Here is a 25469-nt window from a genome sequence, read left to right as displayed (position 1 = left end):
GTCGGCGCCATTATACTGATTACAACGATACCTTGGTTGATGAAATCTGTCTTGTTGCTGTTTTGTAACCTGTATTTTCAGTTAATGATATGCTCGTGCTTCGAGGCAGACTATGGGGGTCTTCATGTGGTGCCCTGCTTAGCTATTCATACTGAAGGCTTATGGAAGGTCACTGATCCCTCACTGACCTGCCTCCTATTCTACATACTGCGCTTGCGCAGTTCACATTGTGGTCTTTAAAAAAAAAAAATGGCGCTGGCGGCGCTTGCGTAGTAGCATCAATCAGCAAGCGATAGAGGCTACTGTGCATGCACCAGCGCCATTTTGCTGTAGTTACATTTTTTTTGGACATTTTGTTTTTTTAAAGACAACAATATAAACTGTGCAAGTGCAGTATGTAGAATAGGGGGCAGGTTAGTGAGGGATTAGTGACCTGCCATAAGCCCATACAGATGCATATGTAAGCAAGGCACCACATGAAGACCCCCACAGGCCGCCCCCAGAGCACAAGCATATCATTAACTGGAAACTGCCCCCACCAATGACGTGCACTGCTCAGTTTGTCCAAATCCAGATCCAGACTTAGCAGAGGCAGAATCACAACAGAAGAATATATGACCACCAGAGAGATGAGCTCACGGGAGCCGGGCAGGTACTAGAAGTATATTAGAAAAGTGATAGATAGGACATATGAAAGGGGATTAACTTAGTTGTGGAAAACCTCTTTAACAACTGAATATTTCCCGGTCCCTCACCAGAACACATGCACCACCCAATTAGTGCTGCGTTAGACACAGGATATGTAGGGACTCGCCCCCCAATGACTGGGGAAATGATGATACATTAGTTATTTCTCCTTCGCCTCATTGGGGGACACAGACCATGGGACACAGACCATGGGTGTATGCTGCTGCCACCAGGAGGCTGACACTAAGTATTAGGCCGCCGTCACACTAGCGAGTTTTACGGACGTAAGAGCGCAGAAACTACGTCCGTAAAACTCGCATAACATACGGCACAATTATTCTCAATGGGGCTGCTCCTATTAGCCGTATATTACGGTTCAGTATTATACGGCTTTCTACGGCCGTACAAAATCGCAGCATGCTGCGTTTGTCAGCGTATTGCGCAAAAAAATCGCCAATGAAAGTCTATGGGGGCGTGAAAAATACGGATTCCACACTGACCAGCAGTGTGACTTGCGAGAAATACGCAGCGCTGTTAGTGAAAAGTCGGTAATTCAATTGCCGGCTTTGCATTTCTCCTGCACAAACCCGACAGGATATGAGACATGGTTTACATACAGTAAACCATCTCATATCCCCTTTTTTTTTGCATATTCCACACTACTAATGTTAGTAGTGTGTATGTGCAAAATTTCAGCGCTGTAGCTGCTGAAATAAAGGGTTAAATGGCGGAAAAAATTGGCGTGGGCTCCCGCGCAATTTTCTCCGCCAGAATGGTAAAGCCAGTGACTGAGGGCAGATATTAATAGCCAGGAGAGGGTCCATGGTTATTGGCCCCCCCGTGGCTAAAAACATCTGCCCCCAGCCACCCCAGAAAAGGCACATCTGGAAGATGCGCCTATTCTGGCACTTGGCCACTCTCTTCCCACTCCCTGTAGCGGTGGGATATGGGGTAATGAAGGGTTAATGCCACCTTGCTATTGTAAGGTGACATTAAGCCAGATTAATAATGGAGAGGCGTCAATTATGACACCTATCCATTATTAATCCAATTGTTGGAAAGGGTTAAAAAACACACACACACATGATTTAAAAGTATTTTAATGAAATAAACACAGCGGTTGTTGTAATAATTTATTGTACTCTCAGTCCATCAGGAAACCCTCGTTTGGAAAAATAATAAACGCACAAGATACATACCTTCTGCTGTCAGATCAGGTCCCACGATGTAATCCATCTGAAGGGGTTAACTAATATTACAGACAGGAGCCCTGCAAATGCAGCTGTGCTCCGTGCCTGTAATCCCCGGCGAATGAATGAAATGTAGGTCATTGACCTACATTTCCTTCAGTCGCGGTGATGCGCCCCCTGGTGGATGTCCTCATATGACCTGGAGCGTGGGAAAAAGTTCCCAGGCTGCAGTTCATGAGAACATCCACCAGAGGGCGCCTCACCGCGACTGAAGGAAATGTAGGTCAATGACCTACATTTCATTCATTCGCCGGGGATTACAGGCACGGAGCACAGCTGCATTTGCAGGGCTCCTGTCTGTAATATTAGTTAACCCCTTCAGATGGATTACATCGTGGGACCTGATCTGACAGCAGAAGGTATGTATCTTGTGCGTTTATTATTTTTCCAAACGAGGGTGTTCCTGATGGACTGAGAGTACAATAAATTATTACAACAACCGCTGTGTTTATTTCATTAAAATACTTTTAAATCATGTGTGTGTGTGTGTTTTTTAACCCTTTCCAACAATTGGATTAATAATGGATAGGTGTCATAATTGACGCCTCTCCATTATTAATCTGGCTTAATGTCACCTTACAATAGCAAGGTGGCATTAACCCTTCATTACCCCATATCCCACCGCTACAGGGAGTGGGAAGAGAGTGGCCAAGTGCCAGAATAGGCGCATCTTCCAGATGTGCCTTTTCTGGGGTGGCTGGGGGCAGATGTTTTTAGCCACGGGGGGGGCCAATAACCATGGACCCTCTCCTGGCTATTAATATCTGCCCTCAGTCACTGGCTTTACCATTCTGGCGGAGAAAATTGCGCGGGAGCCCACGCCAATTTTTTCCGCCATTTAACCCTTTATTTCAGCAGCTACAGCGCTGAAATTTTGCACATACACACTACTAACATTAGTAATGTGGAATATGCAAAAAAAAAGGGGATATGAGATGGTTTACTGTATGAAAACCATGTCTCATATCCTGTCGGGTTTGTGAAGGAGAAATGAAAAGCCGGCAATTGAATTACCGGCTGTTCACAGATATCGCGCTGTATGAAATCTAAATACAGAATATATATATATGTGTCTCAATGACATATATATATATATATATATATATATATATACACTGTATATATGTTTTCCCTAACATTTGAGCACATAAATCCATTAGATGTCGGTTTTGCAAGCCTGCGCGAAAATCTCGCAGTACGGATGCCATACGGATTACATACGGAGGATGCCATGCGCAAAATACGCTGACACACCCTGCCTACGGATCACTATTTTGGGAACATTTCTCCGTATTACGGCCGTAGTACGGACGTATAATACGTGGCGTATTGTCTTACGCCAAGTGTGACGCCGGCCTTACAAAGAAAGTTAGCTCCTCCCCTGCAGTATACACCCCTCTGCTGGCTCCCAGCTAACCAGTTCTTGCTTAGTGTCCGTAGGAGGCACACGGATGGGTCTGCTGTTCAGACCCAAAGAATCTTTTTACTTTTACCTTTTACCGGACGAAGGGGGCGACGGATTCTTTCATGTTCCGATCTCCCCCGAACCAACAACAGGCGAGCACGGGAGTTTCACCTCTCCGTATCCTCTCCTGCGACGTGGGAAGCCACTGCCTGAGCTGATTCTAGGGGCGACGGGCCCTTTCATGGACCGATCTCCCCCCTCCCTTATCAGACGAGCACTGGAGTGTCACCTCCAGTATCCTCTTCTGCAGCCAGGCCTTATTGCCGGACATCAGCCCTGTCCACCAGGTTATACCCTCGGCTGTTCAGAGGCACTATTCAGTGTGGCGTCCGAGCAGCCCCCACTGCACCACCACTATTAAGAGCGGATGGTACAAGGAGGCGGACGGTTCCTCTCCTCCTCCCTAACAAACGGATGATGGATTGAGGTTTATCCCTACACCGTCCACGCTGCATAGAACAGCGCTGAAACCCACATCCGCGGCGGCTCCATGCCGGGACGCGCACCGATGGTGAGTGGATCCATCTTCAGAGGGATATCCATAAAGGCGCAGGCAGCCTTAGCCACTTTCCTGTGGCCCACCTCTCTGAGGTAACGCTCTGGCCGGCTACAAAAATTTAGCCCCTGGCTTCGGCCGATGTGTAGGCCGCATCCCGGAAGTCTCCTGAAACGCCCCGCTGGTGTCGCCCACCTGCTACAGAAATTTAGGCCCCGGCTTGGGCCTATTCAGCATTGTGTCCGTCGCTCTGCCCCCCGAGTTGGCGCTTCTCGCTCTCTGCGAGATTTTATCTACTCTGCAGCTCACAGCGGCCATCTTGGTCCACCCGGCCGGCTCACAATGAGGCAACGATTTTTAGCATTAAGGGGGCACAACCACTCTACATCAAGGCATTAAACGCGCAAGTATTCTCCGTTCTTAAAGGCACATGTAGTATTGTCTGGTTTTAAAGGCGCATGTCCAGTATTGGCTGGTCTTAAAGGCGCATGTCCCGTATTGTCTGTTCTTAAAGGCGCATGTCCAGTATTCTCTGTTCTTAAAGGCGCATGTCCAGTATTGGCTGGTCTTAAAGGCGCATGTCCTGTTTTGGCGCATGTCCAGTATTGGCTGGTCGTAAAGGCGCAGGTCCAATATTGTCTGTTCTTAAGGGCGCATGTCCAGTATTGTCTAGTCTTAAAGGAGCATGTCCAGTATTGTCTGGTCTTAAAGGCACGTGACCAGTTTTCCCTGGTCTTACGCACATGGCCAGTATGCCCTGGTCTTAAAGGCGCATGACCAGTATTCCTGGTCTTAAAAGCACATAACCAGTATTCCCTGGTCTTAAAGACGCATGACCAGTACTCCTTGGTCTTAAGGGCACATGTCCAGTATTACCTGGTCTTAAAGGCACGTGACCAGTATGCCCTGGTCTTAAAGGCACGTGACCAGTATGCCCTGGTCTTAAAGGCACATGACCAGTAGGCCCTGGTCTTACGCACTTGGCCAGTATGCCCTGGTCTTAAAGGCACATGACCAGTATGCCCTGGTCTTAAAGGCACGTGATCAATATGCCCTGGACTTAAAGACACATAACCAGTATGCCCTGGTCTTCAAAGCACATGACCAGTATGCCCTGGTCTTAAAGGAACATGACCAGTATGCCCTGGTCTTAAAGGCACGTGACCAATATGCCCTGGACTTAAAGGCACATGACCAGTATGCCCTGGTCTTAAAGGCACGTGATCAATATGCCCTGGACTTAAAGACACATAACCAGTATGCCCTAGTCTTCAAAGCACATGACCAGTATGCCCTGGTCTTAAAGGCACATGACCAGTATGCCCTGCTCTTAAAGGCACATCACCAGTTTGTCCTGGACTTAAAGGTACATGACAAGTATGTCCTGGTTCTTAAAGGCACATGACCAGCATGCCCTCCTCCTAAAGGCACGAGACCAGTATACCCTGGTCTTAAAGACGCACGACCAGTATTTACTGGTCTTATGGGCACATCATCAATCCTAAGCTGGTCACCCTAACTGAGCTCTGGAGCCTTCCGCCGCTCATCCCTAACCGCAACCCAGATATACATGGTCCCTCTCCTACATGGGAGCGTCCGCTAGCAGGGGCCGCAAGTGTTCTAGAAAAACGTACAGGCGTCTGCAAAACGGAAGTTTTCATTTCCTAATCTCTCCCCCATGATTTGTTGAGAACAACGCTGAATATGGATCGCATATTGCCTTGGATTGCAAGAGCTTCAGAAAAGGAGGGACTCTCCTATTTATACCATCAACAAATCGACGAGCAATTCACTGGACAGAAGCCGCTAAGTAGGTTGCCATACCTGGTCTGATTTTTATGGGCGACGGGTCCTTTTAAGGGCACCGATTCCCCCCACATCTTCAACAGACGAACACATGCAGTGTCGCCGCCATGTATCCTCTTCTGCATCCAGGCCTAATGACAAACAACCTGCCCTGTCCACCCGGGGACCTCAACTCTGGGGATGTACAGAGGCACACATCTTTGGCGTCCGAGCACCCCCCTTTGTATCAATTTAGGGGATGATGCAAGAAAGCGGACGATTCCTCTCCACGTCCCTGTTAACAGAATGGTGGATCGAAGGTTCCTAATTTTCTACTCTGCACGTCGATGGCAAGAGGCCTGCTGGTTGCAGCCCCGCATTCTGCCACTTGGCAGTCTAACCGGGTGGAATTTCTTGTGGTATACCTACCAGTATCCCTGCCCGATGTATCATCAATTAAAAAACCACAGACGGTCAGATAGCAAATCTGGTTCGTTCCGTCTTGTGGCTTCGGGTTCAGCGCTCTACCCTTCTTTAGCGCCACATGATGTTGCTTGACCAATAGTCTCCTGGTCAGAGACCTTATCTACTTCAATTCAAATCAAATCTTCTGAGCGGGAGACTAACAAGGGATCGTATTTTTTCTACAGACCCATCCAGCAGTAGAAGCGTTGTCCTGGACAGTCTAGATCTAAGGGATCTTGGTTTCACGAAGGAGAAAATGAAAAGTATGACCATTCCTGGACCTCAAACTTCTAACAACCTTTGACAAGGTCCTCCTTTTTCAGATGCAGTTCCTCCGCTCAGCCATTACTTCAACAAAAAGAAAAAAAAAAAAAAGTGGAGTTTTCTGGCATCCATCGACATTCGGTTTTCTTACCCTCACATGCCTACTTTTTTCCCCTCTACGATTATCTCTTCTCCTTTCCATTCGCGAACAGCATTTTCAAGTCACGACCTTGCCCTTCAGCCTGGCTACCGCACCACAGTGGTCGCAACGCTCATAGCAGTTGTCATGTGCTTCTTGCACCCTAGAAACATGGTCGTCCTGCCCTACTCGGTCGACTTTCTAGCCGCTCTACAAGGACTACGCTAAGTTGTCTATATCACTCGCAATACCCTCTCACTTGGGCTAGCAGCTAAACTTAGACAAGCTTTTTCCTCATTCCCAGCCCAGCAGATCCTCTTTGACGATGATCCTGCACAAGAAGGATGGTAATTCTCTCTCTCGAGTCAAGGTCGTGGCCCTTCAACACGGAGCTTGTGCACTTGATCACTCATTCCCTCGGTTCATTCAATTAGCTAGGAGGGTTCTGAGCAATAAGACGAAAACGGAAGTAGTTTTCTTTTGCTCCGCTCGTTTTCAGCAAGTCAATCAGGCTTTCAAAAGGTAGTCTCTAAGCTCCTTCCTCATCCAGAGCCTTCTTCTGGTCCAATGGTTATTAGGGATACCAATGCCCGTCTTCTTCTCCCGATCATTTCTCTGGGGATCCGTACAGTACGGCTAATCCTACAGCAGGTCCACTGCCTTTAGGCGGGTCAACCATCCGTCTTCAATTTGGATAATGCCACGGCTGTGCCATACGTCAATCATTTCGCAGGTACCCACAGTCAAGCGCCATGGCCGAGGTACCTCGCACTCTCTGATGGGCCGAGATCTATCATTCGGTGATCTTAACAGTACATGTCCCTGGAGTAGAACACTGGGCGGCTGACATATTCAGCCATCAGGGTTTTCTCCTCAAGTGAGTGGGAACTTCACTCGGAAGTCTTCCTTCACATCTGCCTTCACTGGAGTACTCCAGATGTAGGTCGGATGGCGTCCAAGCTGAACGCCAATGTACTCCAGTTCATGGTTTGGCTTCAAGATCCAAGTCCATCGCAGTGCATGCTCCGTTTTTCCACGGTACCAATTTCCATAACGCCTCTTCCACTACGTCTGAGATATTTTTGGAAGCAGTAAAGGCCCCCAGTGATCCCGGGAGACCCGCACTGACCATGTCAGGTTTTCTCGCTTGCGGTACTAGTATTTCTCCATCTTATGTCGTCAAAACTGGAAATATGGACTTTCTCGCAGGGAGCCTTCCCCTGTAGTTCTTCCCTACCGCGTACCGTTAGATCTGGGGGACCTTAATGGTCCTGGGGATCTTACAGTAGACTCCTTTTTCGATCCAGAAAGACTTTACTATCAGGGAACGTCACTCCCCTTTTTTCTCTGCGTTCTTGTCATCCTGATGAGTCTTCAGAGCTTGCCACTCTGTTTTCTTTCAGTCTTTTTTCCTTATTACCATCAATGCAACGTTGCCCTAAAGCCATCCCCTTCCCTCGTTGCCAAGGTGGTTTTGTATTCCCACTGTTGCAGGGGCATCGTCCTCTCATCTTTCGGCTCCAGTCCACACAACGGAATGGGTTCTAGATAATCTGGAAGAAGTGAGTGCTCCAAGTGGGTACGTATCGAGGACGGCGTCCTTCCGAAGGTTGGACTTTGCTTGGGCTTCTCGATGGTAAGTAGGCTTCCCGACGGTCACAGGAAGGGTTTAGCCGTGTTCATCGGCCACGTTAGCCTGGTGGATTCTTTTCACCATCCAGGAGTCCTTCCGTGCTAGATGTCAGCCTATCTCCCTGTCTCAGGGCTCTAGGCACCAGGCGTCGGCAAGCACGACCGCAAGCTTGCAAATTCCTCCAGTCCGCATGCATTCTTGAAGCACTATAATTCACACACTTCCACAGATGTGAGTCTGGGCAGGCGGACTTTGCAGGCCGCCTTGGCGCACTTGTAAGTAGCGGTTACACGTCCTGATCGGATGTTGTCCCCACCCAGGGACTGCTTTGGGACGTCCCATGGTCTGTGTCCCCCAATGAGGCGAAGGAGAAATAGGGATTTTTGTGTACTCACCGTAAAATCCTTTTCTCCGAGCCATTCATTGGGGGACACAGCTCCCTCCCTATTATTAGTTGTATTTGTTTTTATCATTTGATATGTTATACTCTCATATATAATGTGACATGCTATACGCTTATATGTTGTTATTGATCTCCTACTGCTTTTGCACCGAACTAGTTAGCTGGGAGCCAGCAGAGGGGTGTATACTGCAGGGGAGGAGCTAACTTTCTTTGTAATACTTAGTGTCAGCCTCCTGGTGGCAGCAGCATACACCCATGGTCTGTGTCCCCCAATGAATGACTCGGAGAAAAGGATTTTACGGTGAGTACACAAAAATCCCTATTTTTACATTTCCAGGAGGAGTAACAGAGCAAATTGGAGCTTAAATAGCGCTCAAACATTATTTAATGAAGTGTGACATTATTTATAAAGTCCAAAGAGCCCGCAGGTCCTCTCCAGGTGGGTACTGATAAGCTGTGGTGACATGCCCTCGGTGACTGTAGTTTGCCAATTCAATGAGGTGTATTCCTATATGAAAGTTAATGTATTTTCTCTTTTGTAGGTGGATGTAAGGTGGTCTCTCAATGGCGTTCAGAAAGATGTCATCAAACAGTCCTTTGGGTATGTGCCCATCATGGTAAAATCCAAACTCTGTAACTTGTATGGCCTGTCACCAGAAGAACTCATTCAGCATCATGAAGAGGAGCAGGTAAGGGCAGATCGAGGATTATTCAATGACTTGATCCTTCTTCAGTGTGTTCGTATAGAGAATTTCTCATATCACGTCAGTTAATTTATTGTATTTGCCATTAGAGGAGCCGTCCAGGTAAAACACATTATTACCTATCCACATAATAGATGATAACCTGCTGCTGCGTCCTGCACCAGTTGGCCAAATGGAAGACTGCTGGGTCCTGCACCAATTGGCCAAATGGATGACTGCTGGGTCCTGCACCAATTGGCCAAATGGATGACTGCTGGGTCCTGCACCAATTGGCCAAATGGATGACTGCTGGGACCTGCACCAATTGGCCAAATGGATGACTGCTGGGACCTGCACCAATTGGCCAAATGGATGACTGCTGGGTCCTGCACCAATTGGCCAAATGGATGACTGCTGGGTCCTGCACCAATTGGCCAAATGGATGACTGCTGGGACCTGCACCAATTGGCCAAATGGATGACTGCTGGGTCCTGCACCAATTGGCCAAATGGATGACTGCTGGGTCCTGCACCAATTGGCCAAATGGATGACTGCTGGGACCTGCACCAATTGGCCAAATGGATGACTGCTGGGTCCTGCACCAATTGGCCAAATGGATGACTGCTGGGACCTGCACCAATTGGCCAAATGGATGACTGCTGGGACCTGCACCAATTGGCCAAATGGATGACTGCTGGGTCCTGCACCAATTGGCCAAATGGATGACTGCTAGGTCCTGCACCAATTGGCCAAATGGATGACTGCTGGGACCTGCACCAATTGGCCAAATGGATGACTGCTGGGTCCTGCACCAATTGGCCAAATGGATGACTGCTGGGTCCTGCACCAATTGGCCAAATGGATGACTGCTGGGACCTGCACCAATTGGCCAAATGGATGACTGCTGGGTCCTGCACCAATTGGCCAAATGGATGACTGCTGGGACCTGCACCAATTATCAGATTGAGGAATTTTTATCCCTGATTGAAAACTTTTGTCCCAGTTATGAGATTGTGCAGCAGAGTCCACCACTCCATTCATTCTCTATGTGGCTACCGGAAAAGCTCATGGCAGCCCTATAGGGAATGATTGGAGCACAGATCATACATAAATTCCCTGTTCTGCCGGTCCCAGCAGTCGGATGCCCCTCGTTCAACAAGTTATCACTTATTCTGCAGATGGTGATAACGTCTTTTATCATATTTTATTTTACAAATTAAGAATAAATGCACAATTGTGCTTTAATTGAGGGTGATATGCCTTTATAGTGTGACTTTATCCACTCAGTCCTTACTCTGTAAGGATGCACCACTGTGACTAGAGGATCATATCGGCCATTTGTTGAGGGTTTCATACAATTGCAGGAGGACTAACCGAGGAACAGCACAATGCAGATTTATGAGAAGTTACTAGGATTTTTTGATGATAAATGCAGCTATCTACTAAAACGGACATGTCCAGAGAGCTGACTAGGCCCCTTTAATTGCAAAGATAACATTTTATATAATATTACCATTTATTTTATAAAGGTGTATCTCAAAAAATCTGCCACGTCACAGATGCATGTCAGATGCTATTTTTTTTTTTTAAATTGGAAAACGGATGTCTGTTAAACGGATCTGGTTTTTCCATAGAATTCAAAGTAAAAAAAAAAAGATACAGTTGAAATAAATGTTTTTGAGTTGGACAAAAAAGTTTTCTGCGTAACTTTTATTTGCCAACAAGTTGCTGCTGGATTCGTTTTAATGGGTGATTACTGGATATGTGAACATAGCTTTAGAAAACTGCATTAGTGTAGCAAGAAAGCAAAACTAGAAAGAACTGTGACTCTTAACTATTACTCCCTCTCGGCTTATGGATCACAGGAGGGTTTGGTGCGCAGACACTGATCCTATACAGACCCTAGTATGCAGATGTGTATCAGGCGGGATTATTGCTATAGCACTTGCTGATCATTTGCTGTCAGCAATTAAATTTTTCCATCTCGCTGCTCTAGGTCATCTGGACCAAACATAGAAGTAGGTGGTTTGCAAAAATGGGCTTCACGTCACATCACCCAGGGGATTATTTTTCCTTTTGATAAGGTCTAAGATGTGTGTTTTTTAGATAATGGACTTAACAATATTTCATTGTTCCTTATCTGAAGGAAATGGGTGGCTACTTCATAGTAAATGGAAATGAGAAAGTCATGAGGATGCTCATTATGCCAAGGAGGAACTTTCCTATCGCTTTGATCCGCCCCAAGTGGAAGAACCGAGGCCGAGGCTATACTCAATATGGTGAATACATTTACGTTGCATTCTGTAAGATATATTTTGGTGTGATGTGAATTTATCCTAAAAGGGCATTTGCGCTGCAAGAGAATTAGGAACGTGCGTTGCCGATTATCTTGCCGTGTAAACAGGCTGCCGATCATCCGATGAACAAGCAAAATCCGTTATGGACCTTTTATGCAGCATAAAAGAAAATCGTCCTGTGTGAGCTGGACTCGTGCTGCCGAGGACAGTGTGTGAACAGGCATTCAAATGACCGCTGATCGTCAAATTTACCAGTCAGCAGTTATATTGTGACACCAGTGTCTGTAAACGGACCCAAAAAAGTAATAATTCAATCCTCATTGTTATAATTTTCGCATTTCGTGGACAGTCGGCTGCACATTTTTTTTCCGCCATTATTTATAGGAGTTATTGAAACTGCAAAATTGGGATTCTGGGCCATAAATGTATAAAAGGGGAAGATACTGTGAATTTGCACTCCTACAATGCAGTGCTCTGAATTGCAGATATTACCACACTACTAACCACAATCCCTCATTGTCTGTCCGCTATTTTATCCTTCTCCACTAGATTTCTAAAACTTAACATGGACAAAACAGAATTCATCATCTTCCCCCATCTCCCACAACCCGCCCCCCCGCGCTGCCTTGGGGTAATCCTTGACACTGATCTCTCCTTCAAACCACATACCCAAGCCCTTTCCACTTCCTGTCGCCTTCAACTCAAAAATATTTCACAGATCCGTACATTCCTCAACCAAGAATCTGCAAAAACCCTAGTCCATGCCCTCATCATCTCCCTCCTTGACTACCGCAACCTCCTGCTCTGTGGCCTCTTCTCTAATACTCTCGCACCCCTCCAATCTATTCTAAACTCTGCTGCCCGACTAATCCACCTGTCCCCCCTCTATTCCCCAGCCTCTCCCCTCTGTCAATCCCTTCACTGGCTCCCCATTGCCCAGAGACTCCAGTACAAAACCCTAACCATGACATACAAAGCCATCCACAACCGGTCTCCTCCATACATCTGTGAATTCGTCTCCCGGTACTTACCTACACGCAACCTCTGATCCTCACAAGATCTCCTTCTCTACTCCCCTCTTATCTCCTCTTCCTACAATCGTATACAAGATTTCTCGTTCATCCCCCTACTCTGGAACTCTCTACCACAACATATCACTCTCGCCTACCATTGAAACCTTCAAAAAGAGCCTGAAGACCTACTCTTCCGACAAGCCTACAACCTGCATTAACTACCGATAGACCAAACCGCTGCAGGACCAGCTCTACCCTCATCTACTGTATTCTCACCCATCCCTTATAGACTGTGAGCTCTCGTGGGCAGGGTCCTCTCTCCTCCTGTACTTGTTGTGACTTGTATTGTTTAAGATTATTGTACTTGTTTTTATGTATACCCCTCCTCACACGTAGAACGCCATGGAATAAATGACGCTATAATACTAATAATTCTGGGAAACTACCTGGCGTAAAGTCAATTTGCCAAAATCTGTAATGAAGTTGAGCATAGGATTGACAGGACCTAGGTCCAGCAGCCACATTGGCTGGAAGAGCCCGGCGAACCTTCTCCTGCATGTTGGAATCATCACTGTAGAGTGATGCCTTCATGATGTACGGAGCCACCAGAGGAGGCGCTGTAGATGCCGGCAGATGAGGAGGGTTGTAGGGTTTTGATCAGACTGCTGACGTGGTTCGGGATCAGTGTCCTGCTATTCTTTTTGCTCAACTTTAGTCAATAGAACATGGTTCTTGCAGAAATCTCTGAAAAGGGTTTACTGAAAGGCCGAGATAATTGTGTTCATGTCAGGTTAAGCCACGAGACAAGTTATGCTTCCATTAAGTAATTACGGCAATCATAGTCACTGGACAGCAGAAGGCGCTTGTGGAGGAGAATGCCGCACGTGCACCATTTGCAATTTCAGGGTTTCCAACCAGCGTGGGTCCGATTGGGCTGAGAATCCTAGGAGATGGTTATATCTAAATGTATTGCCATACTACAGTGTTCTAGTATATAGGGCGCGTTATCAAAATATCACAGGTACGAGTTTTGTAGAGGGGCTAAAAGAGATTAAAAGTAGTATATAAAAAAAAGTGTAAAATGGCCCCGAAAATGCAAAAAATAAAAAAGTGAATTTGTTATATCCGCTTCTGTAGAAGTTTGATCTATCAAAATATAATTTAATTTTAACCCATAGAGTAAAGAAAAATAATCACTGTCAGAATTGCTGGTTTTCAATTACCGCACCTCCCCATAAAAAGCGAAAGAAACGTATGTATCCCAAAATGGGACCAATAAAAACTACAGAAAACAAGTCATCACACAGCTCAGTTGACCGAAAAATGAAAGTACTAAGGGTACTGTCACACAGTACCATTTTGATCGCTACGACGGTACGATTCGTGACGTTCTAGCGATATCGTTACGATATCGCAGTGTCTGACACGCAGCAGCGATCAGGGATCCTGCTGAGAATCGTACGTCGTAGCAGATCGTATGGAACGTTCTTTCGTCGCTTGATCACCCGCTGACATCGCTGGATCGTTGTGTGTGACAGCGATCCAGCGATGTGTTCGCTTGTAACCAGGGTAAACATCGGGTAACTAAGCGCAGGGCCGCGCTTAGTAACCCGATGTTTACCGTGGTTACCAGCGTAAACGTGAAAAAAACAAACAGTACATACTTACATTCCGGTGTCTGTCCCCGGCGTCTCAGCTTCTCTGCACTGTGTGAGGCTGTGAGCGCCATAGCCGGAAAGCGAGCACAGCGGTGACGTCTGACGTCACCGCTGTGCTTTCCGGCTCTGGCGCTTACACAGTGGAGAGAAGCAGAACGCCGGGGACAGACACCGGAATGTAAGTATGTACTGTTTGTTTTTTTCACGTTTATGCTGGTAACCACGGTAAACATCGGGTTACTAAGCGCGGCCCTGCGCTTACTTACCCGATGTTTACCCTGGTTACCCGGGGACTTCGGCATCGCTCCAGCGCCGTGATTGCAACGTGTGACCGCAGTCTACGACGCTGGAGCGATAACCATACGATCGCTGCGACGTCACGGATCGTGCCGTCGTAGCGATCAAAATGGTACTGTGTGACAGTACCTTAAGGAAATGGCTACACAAACAAATAGGTTTTTTATGCTTAATTTTAAAAAATATAAATATTTTACGGTTTAAAAAAAAAAAAAAAAGACTCTTGGTGTTTTGCCATAATCGTGCTCACCTGCAGGATCGCGGCACATTTAGCACCATAAAAATGAAACCCAAATTACTACGGTGGAATTCACTGCACCTGGAAATGTCATCCGGCTTGTCAGTGCATTTTATAGTAAAGTGATTATTGTTATTCAAGTCTACGACTCGTCCCACAAATAACAAGCCCTCATATGGCTATGCTGGAAGAATTGAGAAAAAGTTATGGCTCTTGAAAGAGAGGAGTGATGAAAGCACCAAAATGAAAACCTGGGTCCCATGGGACGGACGGTAAAATTAAATAGACCATCAGAAACCTTCACGGATGATGGATTCTGTAGGGAACAGCGTTTGAGTCTGGTTTCACACATCCGACATTCAGTGCTTGGACTGCTACGTCTGTACCAGTTGCTGGTTTCCTGACCCAAACTCGCCATCTACATGGGCACATATGATGCATCCATGTTTGAATGCTCCTGTGCCAGTCCAGAAATGGTGGTCCCAGCGTGTATTGTGAATGTCAGATATATAAAACCGGCCGCACAGTCACATAGTAGATGCAATTTGGCTTTAGCCGATGGTAGTATTTGTGATACCATAATTCGTACTCCCAATGAAAAACGATTTAACCCATTCATGGCGATATTGCTTGTTTTTCCAGGTCTCACGATCCGTTGTGTCCGAGATGAGCACACCGCTGCAAACATGAATCTGCATTACCTGGAGAATGGCTCTGTAATGGTTAATTTCATCTATAACAAGGAGCTCTTCTTCCTCCCCATAGGCTTTGCATTGAAGGTCAGTGTAGATCGTAAGTGACGTCATGAATTCATGTTCCTACACATTGCCAACACTAGCCCACAGAAGTCTTCTCGGAAACATAGTGATCAGAAAGATTTTGGCCCGTTCTGTATTTTGTGGTTCCCCTACTCTTGTTTCTTATCAGCAGGGTCAGCCATAGTATTGGTGTTTGAGCAGAGTGCCTTCATCCAGCCTATAGATGGCGCTACCTACTATATTGTTTATGGACTGCTGAAGACCAGAAAATGCTATGCTTTTCTTTGTCCGTCAGTCCCGTAGACAATGAATGGTGCAGCGGTGCGCATGTGCAACTACCGCTGCATGCAAATATTTTATCACCGGACCTGTGGAAAGTGGTGATTGTGTGACCTCCCCTTGGTCTGATCACCCTCACTGACGATCTAATCCAGTCCTGTTCTGGGCCACATACAGGCCATAATGCCATTCTGTGTGACCCCCAACCATCTGGTCACAGACATGTTTGCCTGTGTGTGGCTGCTTAAAAGTAGTTTCCACATCCGAAAAAAGAGTGGGGTATAAAGCCATATCTGTGCCTCCCACAAGGAGAATGGGTTCCCTGTTCATATAGTAATAGCACATAAAGTGTATTGCTGCCTTTAAGAGTGATGACAATATGGCCTTTGGACCTCAAAAGACCAAATTTGTATGATTTGTATCATTTCTTAGATATTGTGTGTCCCCGTCTGATCTGGTTTCTTTCACTCTTGCAGGCATTAGTTGGTTTTTCCGACTATCAGATTTTCACAGAGCTGATCAAGGGAAAAGAGGACAATTCCTTCTATAGAGACTGTGTCACACAGATGCTGCGACTGGTGATGGAAGACGGGTGTCAGACCCAAGAACAAGTCCTCAAATATCTGGGAGAGCGTTTTCGAGTCAAGTTTTTCATGCCAGAGTGGTATACTAATGAACAGGTGGCAGAGTTTCTTCTGGAGTAAGATGCCATGCTTTTTTATAGGGTTTGGAATGTGTAGAGTAGTTTCCATAATTGCTATAAAATAGTTTCCATAATTGCTATAAAAGCAGCAGTTATTTAGCCCCCAATACAAGCACTTGTGCCATTATTCCTGTCCTGTTCAGTAACAGCCTTAGGCTAAAAAGATCATTCTACGTTGCGTTTTTGCCGCATATTTACTGCGTGGGTTTTTTTTTTCTTGGGGGGGGGGGGGGGAGTTAAGTTGCGTTATTGTTGTCTCTTCTCCATGTTGATAAAGTTTAGTGCCCCCCCAAAAAAGATTTTTGCTGCATTTTTGCTGTTACCGATTACTTTCAATGGGTGAAAAAACGGTAAAAGAAGTGACATGCTGCAGTTTTCCACATCAGTCAGGATAATAAAACCAATGTGAGGGATTTCTGAAATCTCATAGACTTTGCTGGTGATGTAAAAACACAGCTTAAAATTTGCATTAAAAAACCATAGCCTTAGTGGTTTGTATGGTAGAAGTATATATTCGGTTAGTCTTTCTAGTTTGGAATTATTCAGTATAAAGTGATGACATCTCTCTAGAATATGCTGTCACTTTACCTGCCAGTAGGGGTCTGACCTTCGGCACCACCACTAGCCCATGTAGTGGTGGAAACACGGGACCTGGATTCAGTTGATTTGTCTGGGTCCAACCTTGGGGGCTTCCTCCAAACTTGACAGTTTTTACCCATCCACTGGTTTGGTTAAACAAGAATACCCCTTTAAGCCTGGAATCATACATAGCTGTCAGAAGTGGATGCGGTTTATGTGTGAAGTATAAAGGAAAGACTTATTCTTCTCCTGCCCACTGGATTCACATCCAACTTTGGCTTGAAAAACTGCATCAAAACTTTCCTGTGTGATTCCAGTCTTACACCTACTGGGAGAGAGAAACCCAGCAACGGCCGACATCCATCGACATGTTGTGTTGAGCCTTTAGTAACTTTTCTACAGAATCCACCATTGTTCCCTGTAATTACCACCGTTTTGTCTATTCACAGACAGTGCATTTGCATACATCTTAAAACCAACGTTGAGAAATTCTACATGCTTTGCCACATGACCAGGAAACTTTTTACTTTTGCAAAAGACAAGTGCATGGAGGACAGTACGGACAGTTTAATGAGTCAGGAGGTCCTAACTCCAGGACAGCTGTTCCTCATGTTTTTAAAGGTACGTAGATCAAATCTCATTATCAATCCGTAAAGAAATAACACAAAGGTTCTGGTCCCTTCATCCACTGTGTGCTAATTATAAAACTGTGGTCTATATGAACAAAGGGGTCTATAAACACCCTCCAGGAAGGAGCTCAGGTGTCAATTAAGAAACACTCCCAATCTTTTTGCCTACAAACTTTGGAAATGTGTGTACTGTAGTGCTGGGCATTCTTCCACTGCGACATATTTTCAGAGCAATCATTCTGGATATACACTGCTCAATAAAGGGAACACTAAAATCCCACATCCTAGATATCACTGAATGAAATATTGTACTTGTAAATCTTTATTCATTACATAGTGGAATGTGTTGAGAACAATAAAACCTAAAAATGATCAACGTAAATCACAACTAATATCTCACGGAGGTCTGGAGTTGGAATGATGATCAAAATAAGTGGAAATAATGTATAAATATATGAGGGGACAGTACAAAGACCTTTCTGATGATCTTTTTAATCATAGACCTGAGACAGGGACAAGGTGGCATCCTCTACGTCTGGAGGAAAGAAGGTTTAAGCATAATAAGACGCGGATTCTTTACTGTAAGAGCAGTGAGACTATGGAACTCTCTGCCGTATGATGTTGTAATGAGTGATTCATTAATTAAATTTAAAAGGGGACTGGATACCTTTCTGGAAAAGTATAATGTTACAGGGTATATACACTAGATTCCTTGATAAGGCGTTGATCCAGGGAACTAGTCTGATTGCCGTATGTGGAGTCGGGAAGGAATTTTTTTCCCCATGGTGGAGTTACTCTTTGCCACATGGGTTTTTTTTGCCTTCCTCTGGATCAACATGTTAGGGCATGTTAGGTTAGGCTATGGGTTGAACTAGATGGACTTACAGTCTTCCTCCAACCTTAATAACTATGTACTATGTAACTAAAATGAAGTTACAGGCTGATCCAACTTCAGTGGAAATGCCTCAAGACAAGGAAATGATGCTCAGTAGTGTGTGTGGCCTCCACGTGCCTGTATGACCTCCCTATAATGCCTGGGCATGCTCCTGATGAGGCGGCGGATGGTCTCCTGAGGGATCTCCTCCCAGACCTGGACTAAAGCATCCGCCAACTCCTGGGCAGTCTGTGGTGCAACGTTACGTTGGTGATGGAGCGAGACATGATGTCCCAGATGTGTTCAATCGGATTCAGGTCTGGGCAACGGGCGGGCCAGTCCATAGCTTCAATGCCTTCATCTTGCAGGAACTGCTGACACACTCAAGCCACTTGAGGTCTGGCATTGTCCTGCATTATGAGGAACCCAGGGCCAACCGCACCAGCATATGGTCTCACAAGGGGTCTGAGGATCTCATCTCAGTACCTAATGGCAGTCAGGCTACCTCTGGCGAGCACATGGAGGGCTTGTTCCAAAGAAATGCCACCCCACACCATTACTGACCCACTTCCAAAACCGGTCATGCTGAAGGATGTTGCAGGTAGCAGATCGCTCTCCACGGCGTCTCCAGATTCTGTCACGTCTGTCACATGTGCTCAGTGTGAACCTGCTTTCATCTGTGAAGAGCACAGGGTGCCAGTGGCAAATTTGCCAGTCCTGGTGTTCTGTGGCAAATGCCAAGCGTCCTGCATGTTAGCACAACCCCCATCTGTGGGCGTCGGGCACTCGGACCATCCTCATTGAGTCTGTTTCTAACAGTTTGTGCAGACACATACACGTTTGTGGCCTGCTGGAGGCCATTTTGAGGGCTCTGGCAGTGCTCCTCCTGTTCCTCCTTGCACAAACGCTGAGGTAGCGGCCCTGCTGCTGGGTTGTTGCCCCCCTACGGCCCCCTCCACGTCTCCTGGTGTACTGGCCTGTCTCCTGGTAGCGCCTCTGGACACTACGCTGACAGACACGGCAAACCTTGCCACAGCTCACAATGATGTGCCATCCTGGATGACCTGCACTACCTGAGCCACTTGTGTGGGTTGTAGAGTCTCTCTTGCTACCATGAGTGTGAAAGCACAGCCAACATTCAAAAGTGACCAAAACATCAGCCAGAAAGCATTGGTACCGAGATGTGGTCTGTGGTCCCCACCTGCAGAACCACTCCTTTATTGAGTGTCTTAATAATTGCCAATAATTTCCATCTGTTCTCTATTCCATTTGCACAACGGAATGTGAAATTGATTGTCAATCAGAGTTGCTTCCTAAGTGGACAGTTTGATTTCACAGAAGTTTGATTTACTTGGAGTTATATTCTGTTGTTTAAGTGTTCCCTATATTTTTTAGAGCAGTGTATATTTGTTCAGTTTCCCCGCACACTATTCTCTAAGTTCTGCTCTTTTTTCCATGAGTTATCTTTAACAATTTTTATGTCGCTTATTAGTACCCCTTGCGAAGGCCTTTATAATGTCTCAACCTACACTAATAGGAACTGAGCGTAAATTTTCTGCAGAACAATTGCAACAAATTCCCCTTAACACTATCACAGTTAATAAGACGGAGACAGAATGGGTTAAGTTTCCAGCCTAAAGGGTATCTAGACCTCATTGGTTTCACTTGTACCCAAAACAAAAGGGGAGAGGGATCCGATAAAGATCTGAGGGCGTAGTCCATATTCATTTAGAACGGAGCAATAGGGGAATTACAAAGAATCAAATATATCTGTGACATTGGATGATATTTGAGGTGGCGCAGAAGAAAGCCCTTGAGTCGTGAGTGGTGATGAGCGAGTGTACTCGTTGCTCGGGTTTTCCCCTAGCACGCTGGGGTGACCTCCGAGTATTTGTAACTGCTCGGAGATTTACTTTTCATTGCCTCAGCTGAATGATTTACAGCTATTAGCCAGGCTGAGTACATGTGGGGGTTGCCTGTCTGCTAGGGAATCCCCACATGTAATCAAGCAGGCTAGTAGCTGTAAATCATTCAGCTGCCGTGATGAAAACTAAATCTCCGAGCAGTTACAAATACTCGGAGACCACCCGAGCGTGCTAGGGGAAAACCCGAGCAACGATTACACTCGCTCATCACTAGTCAGGAACTCTTTTTCCTCCAGATATCTGTTCAGCCCAGCTCATTGATAAGGATTGGGAAAAGGAGACCAATTATCATTTCCTGCTTGGTACTTATCCTGGAAAGGGTTGCAGACATTATTATAATCGCCCATGATTATGAGTGGGATATCTGGCCAAGCCGCAAGTTTTACTAGGATTTCCTAGTATTTGAAGGGAATACAATTATACTTGCAAAGTGAGACAATAAACACTGAATCCCAACCAAACCTGACTTTGTCAGCTCTAAGAGAGTCGCTGCATTTAATGGGAATATATTTATGCTCGAAAAGACTAACTCCTCGGGCATAGTTGGAATGAACACTATATCCCATCCAAGACCTGTGTGGCTAATGAAAGGTTTCCCTGGCCATATGCATTTCCTTCAACCCTATGATTGCAGGCTTAAGCTTCTTGAGATATTCCAAAATCTCTTGCCTTTTGGATCCATTTTTTAAGCCTTCGATAGCCCATGATAAGATTTTTACCGCTCAACCCATTTTCTCAAGTTAGAAATAATTGCCAGGATTCTAGAGAATAGAGCAAATGGCAGATTCAATTCCTTTATAATAAACCAAAAACCAATACGTGTGTAAAAACTAATACATGTGTACATAAGAGAACTGCTCCCTCATAACCCCCTTTCCCTCCCCAAACTGATGTAAACTTGCCCTTACCCATAAGGGATGGGGTACAAGAACATATAGAGCCATCTGTTGTGCACTTCCCCATAGTAAGAGTATGTTTCCCAAGTACCGGTGCTTCAGCAAACGGGCTCACACACTACTGCAAAGAAAAATACAAAATCTACACAAAAATCAACTCATGTCTGGTGCAGAGATTTCTAAACTGCAGAGGACGCCTGAGCAACATGTCGCATTCAATTATTTTACCCAGAGATAAAGCGCTTTTAGCTATTTCTTCAAAAAACCTTTCCAAAATGATGACTCTTCTGGCTCTCCTGTCCTGTTGGATCTGCAGCTCATGTGTGTCCGGTAGTGATGATTGAATGTGCTTGGATAAGGTGTTATCCTTGCTCAGGTGCTATCCGAGTGTCTTCGGCGTGCTTGAATATTATGTTTGGGTCCGCGCAGCTGCATGTCTCCTGGCTGTTCGACAGCTGCAACACATGAAAGGATAGCCTAACAAACAGGCAATCCCTGGAGGTGTTGCGGCCATCGAACAGTCGCGAGACCTGCAGCCTCAGGGACTAACATATTTTTCGAGCACGCTCGGATGACGCCTTATTTAAGTACGTTCACTCATCACTAGTGTCCAGCCATCTTAGAGCGTCTTTGAGAGTCTAAAGAAAGGTATTAGGGTACCAGGGGAATCACTCTTGATTTGGCAGGATAACTCATGGCATACTGTAGGCTCAATGCTATTTCTTTGTTTAATGTCCAAAACATGGACCTTTTGCACTGGACCTTCATTGAGAATTCCGGAAAGAATGAGATCTTCTGCCAGCCAAGCCTAAAGTCCTTATTTTTCCACACTTTCTTTAATACTATGTCCCGATCCTTGTAGTGGAAGATTTTATTCAGTTTAGGCCGGGTAGGCCTGCCCACTGCCCAGGTCTTATGAGGACTGTATGGGCGCTCTTCACTGCAAACAGGGAGTGATGGTCTTTTTACCAAAAAGTGTAAAGAGACATTTTTGAACAAAATTGTCAGGATCTCTCCCTTCCAACTTTTCCAATACCCACATTACCCTTATAATACTAATGATGAACACAAGGGGACTGTGAAACTTGTGGGCGCAGGGACATGCGAACATGCCACTCTAGCACCCGCAATACTTGGTGCGTCCCCACTCTCAGGCCATCTCCCATCGATGGCGAGTCCAATTAGTGCAGATTCTCTTAACTATTCTTAATTGTGATACTAGGAGCTTTGCTTTGGTGCAACCGCTCTGCTCTAAAGCATAACCATGCCCCATACTGTAGTGTTACTATACTCACCGTTCTCCATCTTCCTCAGTTTCCAGTGCTACTCCTCTTCTGGGCCACGTGACGGCTATTCCGACTTTCCGGCTCACGTTGGGGTCCATGTGTGAGCCGGAAGTGGTCTTAACCATGTAAGTCCATAGAGCACAAAACATGGCTCCTTATACTTACACAGTTAACCCCTTTCTGCCAGCTGATGGAATAGTACGTCAGCTGGCAGAACCCCCGCTTTAAGGTGGGCTCCGGCGGCGAGCCCACCTTAAAGCCGCGACATGTCAGCTGTTTTGTACAGCTGACATGTGCGCGCAATGAGCGCGAGCGGAATCGCGATCCGCCCGCGCCCATTAACTAGTTAAATGCCGCTGTCAAACGCAGACAGCGGCATTTAACTACCGCATCCGGCCGGGCGGCCGGATATGAGCGCATCGCTGACCCCCGTCACATGATCGGAGGTCGGCGATGCTTCTAAATGGTAACCATAGAGGTCCTTGAGACCTCTATGGTTACTGATCCTCGGCAGCTGTGAGCGCCCCCCTGTGGTCGGCGCTCACAGCACACCTGTAATTCTGCTGTGTAGCAGCGATCTTATGATCGCTGCTACATAGCAGGGCCGATCGGGTTGTGCCTGCTTCTAGCCTCCCATGGAGGCTATAGAAGCATGGCAAAAGTGAAAAAAAAAAAAGTATAAAAGTTTAAATCACCCCCCTTTCGCCCCAATCAAAATAAATCAATAAAAAAAAAATCAAACCTACACATATTTGGTATCGCCGTGTTCAGAATCGCCCGATCTATCAATGAAAAAAAAAGCATTAACCTGATCGCTAAATGGCGTAATGAGAAAAAAAAATCGAAACGCCAGAATTACGTTTTTTTGGTCGCCGCGATATTGCATTAAAATGCAATAACGGGCGATCGAAAGAACGTATCTGCACCAAAATGCTATTATTAAAAACGCCAGCTCGGCACGCAAAAAAATAAGCCCTCACCTGACCACAGATCACGAAAAATAAAGACGCTACGAGTATCGGAAAATGGTGCAATTTTTTTTTTTTTGCAAAGTTTGGAATTTTTTTTCACCACTTAGGTGAAAAATAACCTAGTCATGTTAGGTGTCTATGAACTCGTACTGACCTGGAGAATCATAATGGCAGGTCAATTTTAGCATTTAGTGAACCTAGCAAAATAGTGAAGCAAAAAACAAGTGTGGGATTGCACTTTTTTTGCAATTTCACTGCACTTGGAATTTTTTTCCCGTTTTCTAGTACACGACATGGTAAAACCAATGATGTCGTTCAAAAGTACAACTCGTCCCGCAAAAAATAAGCCCTCACATGGCCAAATTGACGGAAAAATAAAAAAGTTATGGCTCTGGGAAGGAGGGGAGCGAAAAACGAAAATGAAAAAACGGAAAAAGCTCCGGGGGTGAAGGGGTTAAAGAGACTTCTGGCTCACACAGACCCCAGATGTAAACCGGCAAGTTGAATAGCTGTCACGTGACCCAGAAGAGGAGTGGAGCCGTGCTGGAAACTGCGGAAGATGGCAATTCTGTCACTACACTAATATTTACACAGGCTGACACAATAGCAAAAATAATGAAAAGCTTCTATAAGCTGAGTTCCTGCAGTGATGGCGCTGAGCGCAGCTCCTGTGTCCGCACAATCACCTGGACATGCCAGTGTGTCCATTTGTGGAAACTGCTGTGAATATTGCAATGTCGCGGAGGGGATGACTACACCCTTGTCTTTCGTATCCTTATATACAGAGAATCTGTGATTATAAGCCCTTCTCCTTACCCACTACAATGTGTGGTTAAATGAAGACACTGATCCAGCAATGTCATTTTTATCTCCCTTCAGTAAGTCTGCCATCGGTCCGTGTTGGCATTATAATGCATCTCTCCGGACTCAGAAGCCCAGTACACAAACACTTAAACTTTTACTATGGGGCGACCGGAGATACTTACATCTCTGCGATCTGTGGCTCCTCTGCCTTACACACATAGCCGGTCATGGTGACGGATTCCCTTTAAAAACCTTCCTTTTTCTAGAAAACCAAACACAATTGGAAGATCCCAATCCTCTGCAAGTGAAACTTAATATTTTGCTTTTTGTATTAAAGGAAAAGATGGAGGGCTGGCTGCTGGGAGCCAAACTGAACTTGGAGAAGAGAGGACAGAAGAGTAACTTCGCCATGAATACAGAAAACCTGATGAAAATATTCAATTCCACCACCGATCTCACAAGATCGTGTGAATATCTGCTGGCGACTGGAAATGTGCGCAGCAAAAGTGGCAAGTACATGGCGGGGTCATCGGGGAATTATTTAACAGCGGCTGTCTTGTCAACTTTTTTTTGTTGCAGTTGCACTCTGTAGTTGTAGAGTGCAAGTTTTATTGGTATTTTTTTTTTTTTTCTGTTTTTAGGTTTTGGTATGCTTCAAACTAGTGGGCTGACAGTAGTGGCCGACAAGCTGAATTTCGTCCGTTACCTTTCTCACTTTCGCTGTGTACACAGAGGGGCTTCCTTTGCCAAGATGAGGACTACAAGTGTCCGCCGTCTTCTGCCAGAGTCGTGGGGTTTTCTGTGCCCGGTGCACACTCCAGACGGAGAACCCTGTGGTCTTATGAATCATATGACTGTGGTGTGTGAGATCGTGACCCAGACTTCTAACACTTCTCATCTGATGGTCCTACTCTGCACGCTAGGTACTGTGCATGCGTCTGATCCATATACCAATGCATAGTCAGAATAAGTGTACATTACCCTCAGGATCA

The 25469-nt window shown here is 45.8% G+C and overlaps 1 protein-coding gene across 1 annotated transcript in view; it reads left to right on the top strand.

Moving 5' to 3' along the window:
• LOC143804616 (DNA-directed RNA polymerase I subunit RPA2-like) overlaps nt 1-25469 on the top strand; it is a 51021-nt gene that overhangs the window by 2849 nt on the left and 22703 nt on the right. Inside the window, exons 3-9 of the mRNA XM_077282873.1 lie at nt 9130-9276; nt 11417-11549; nt 15416-15552; nt 16287-16510; nt 17542-17713; nt 24815-24986; nt 25119-25400. Coding sequence (XP_077138988.1) covers nt 9130-9276; nt 11417-11549; nt 15416-15552; nt 16287-16510; nt 17542-17713; nt 24815-24986; nt 25119-25400 — 1267 coding nt within the window. The remainder of the gene's footprint in view (nt 1-9129; nt 9277-11416; nt 11550-15415; nt 15553-16286; nt 16511-17541; nt 17714-24814; nt 24987-25118; nt 25401-25469) is intronic.

This window comes from Ranitomeya variabilis, chromosome 2, assembly GCF_051348905.1.
Source record: "Ranitomeya variabilis isolate aRanVar5 chromosome 2, aRanVar5.hap1, whole genome shotgun sequence".
In the NCBI taxonomy this organism is placed as follows: domain Eukaryota; kingdom Metazoa; phylum Chordata; class Amphibia; order Anura; family Dendrobatidae; genus Ranitomeya; species Ranitomeya variabilis.
Note: the sequence above shows the minus strand (reverse complement) of the source record. Positions and strands in the feature narration are given on the sequence as shown.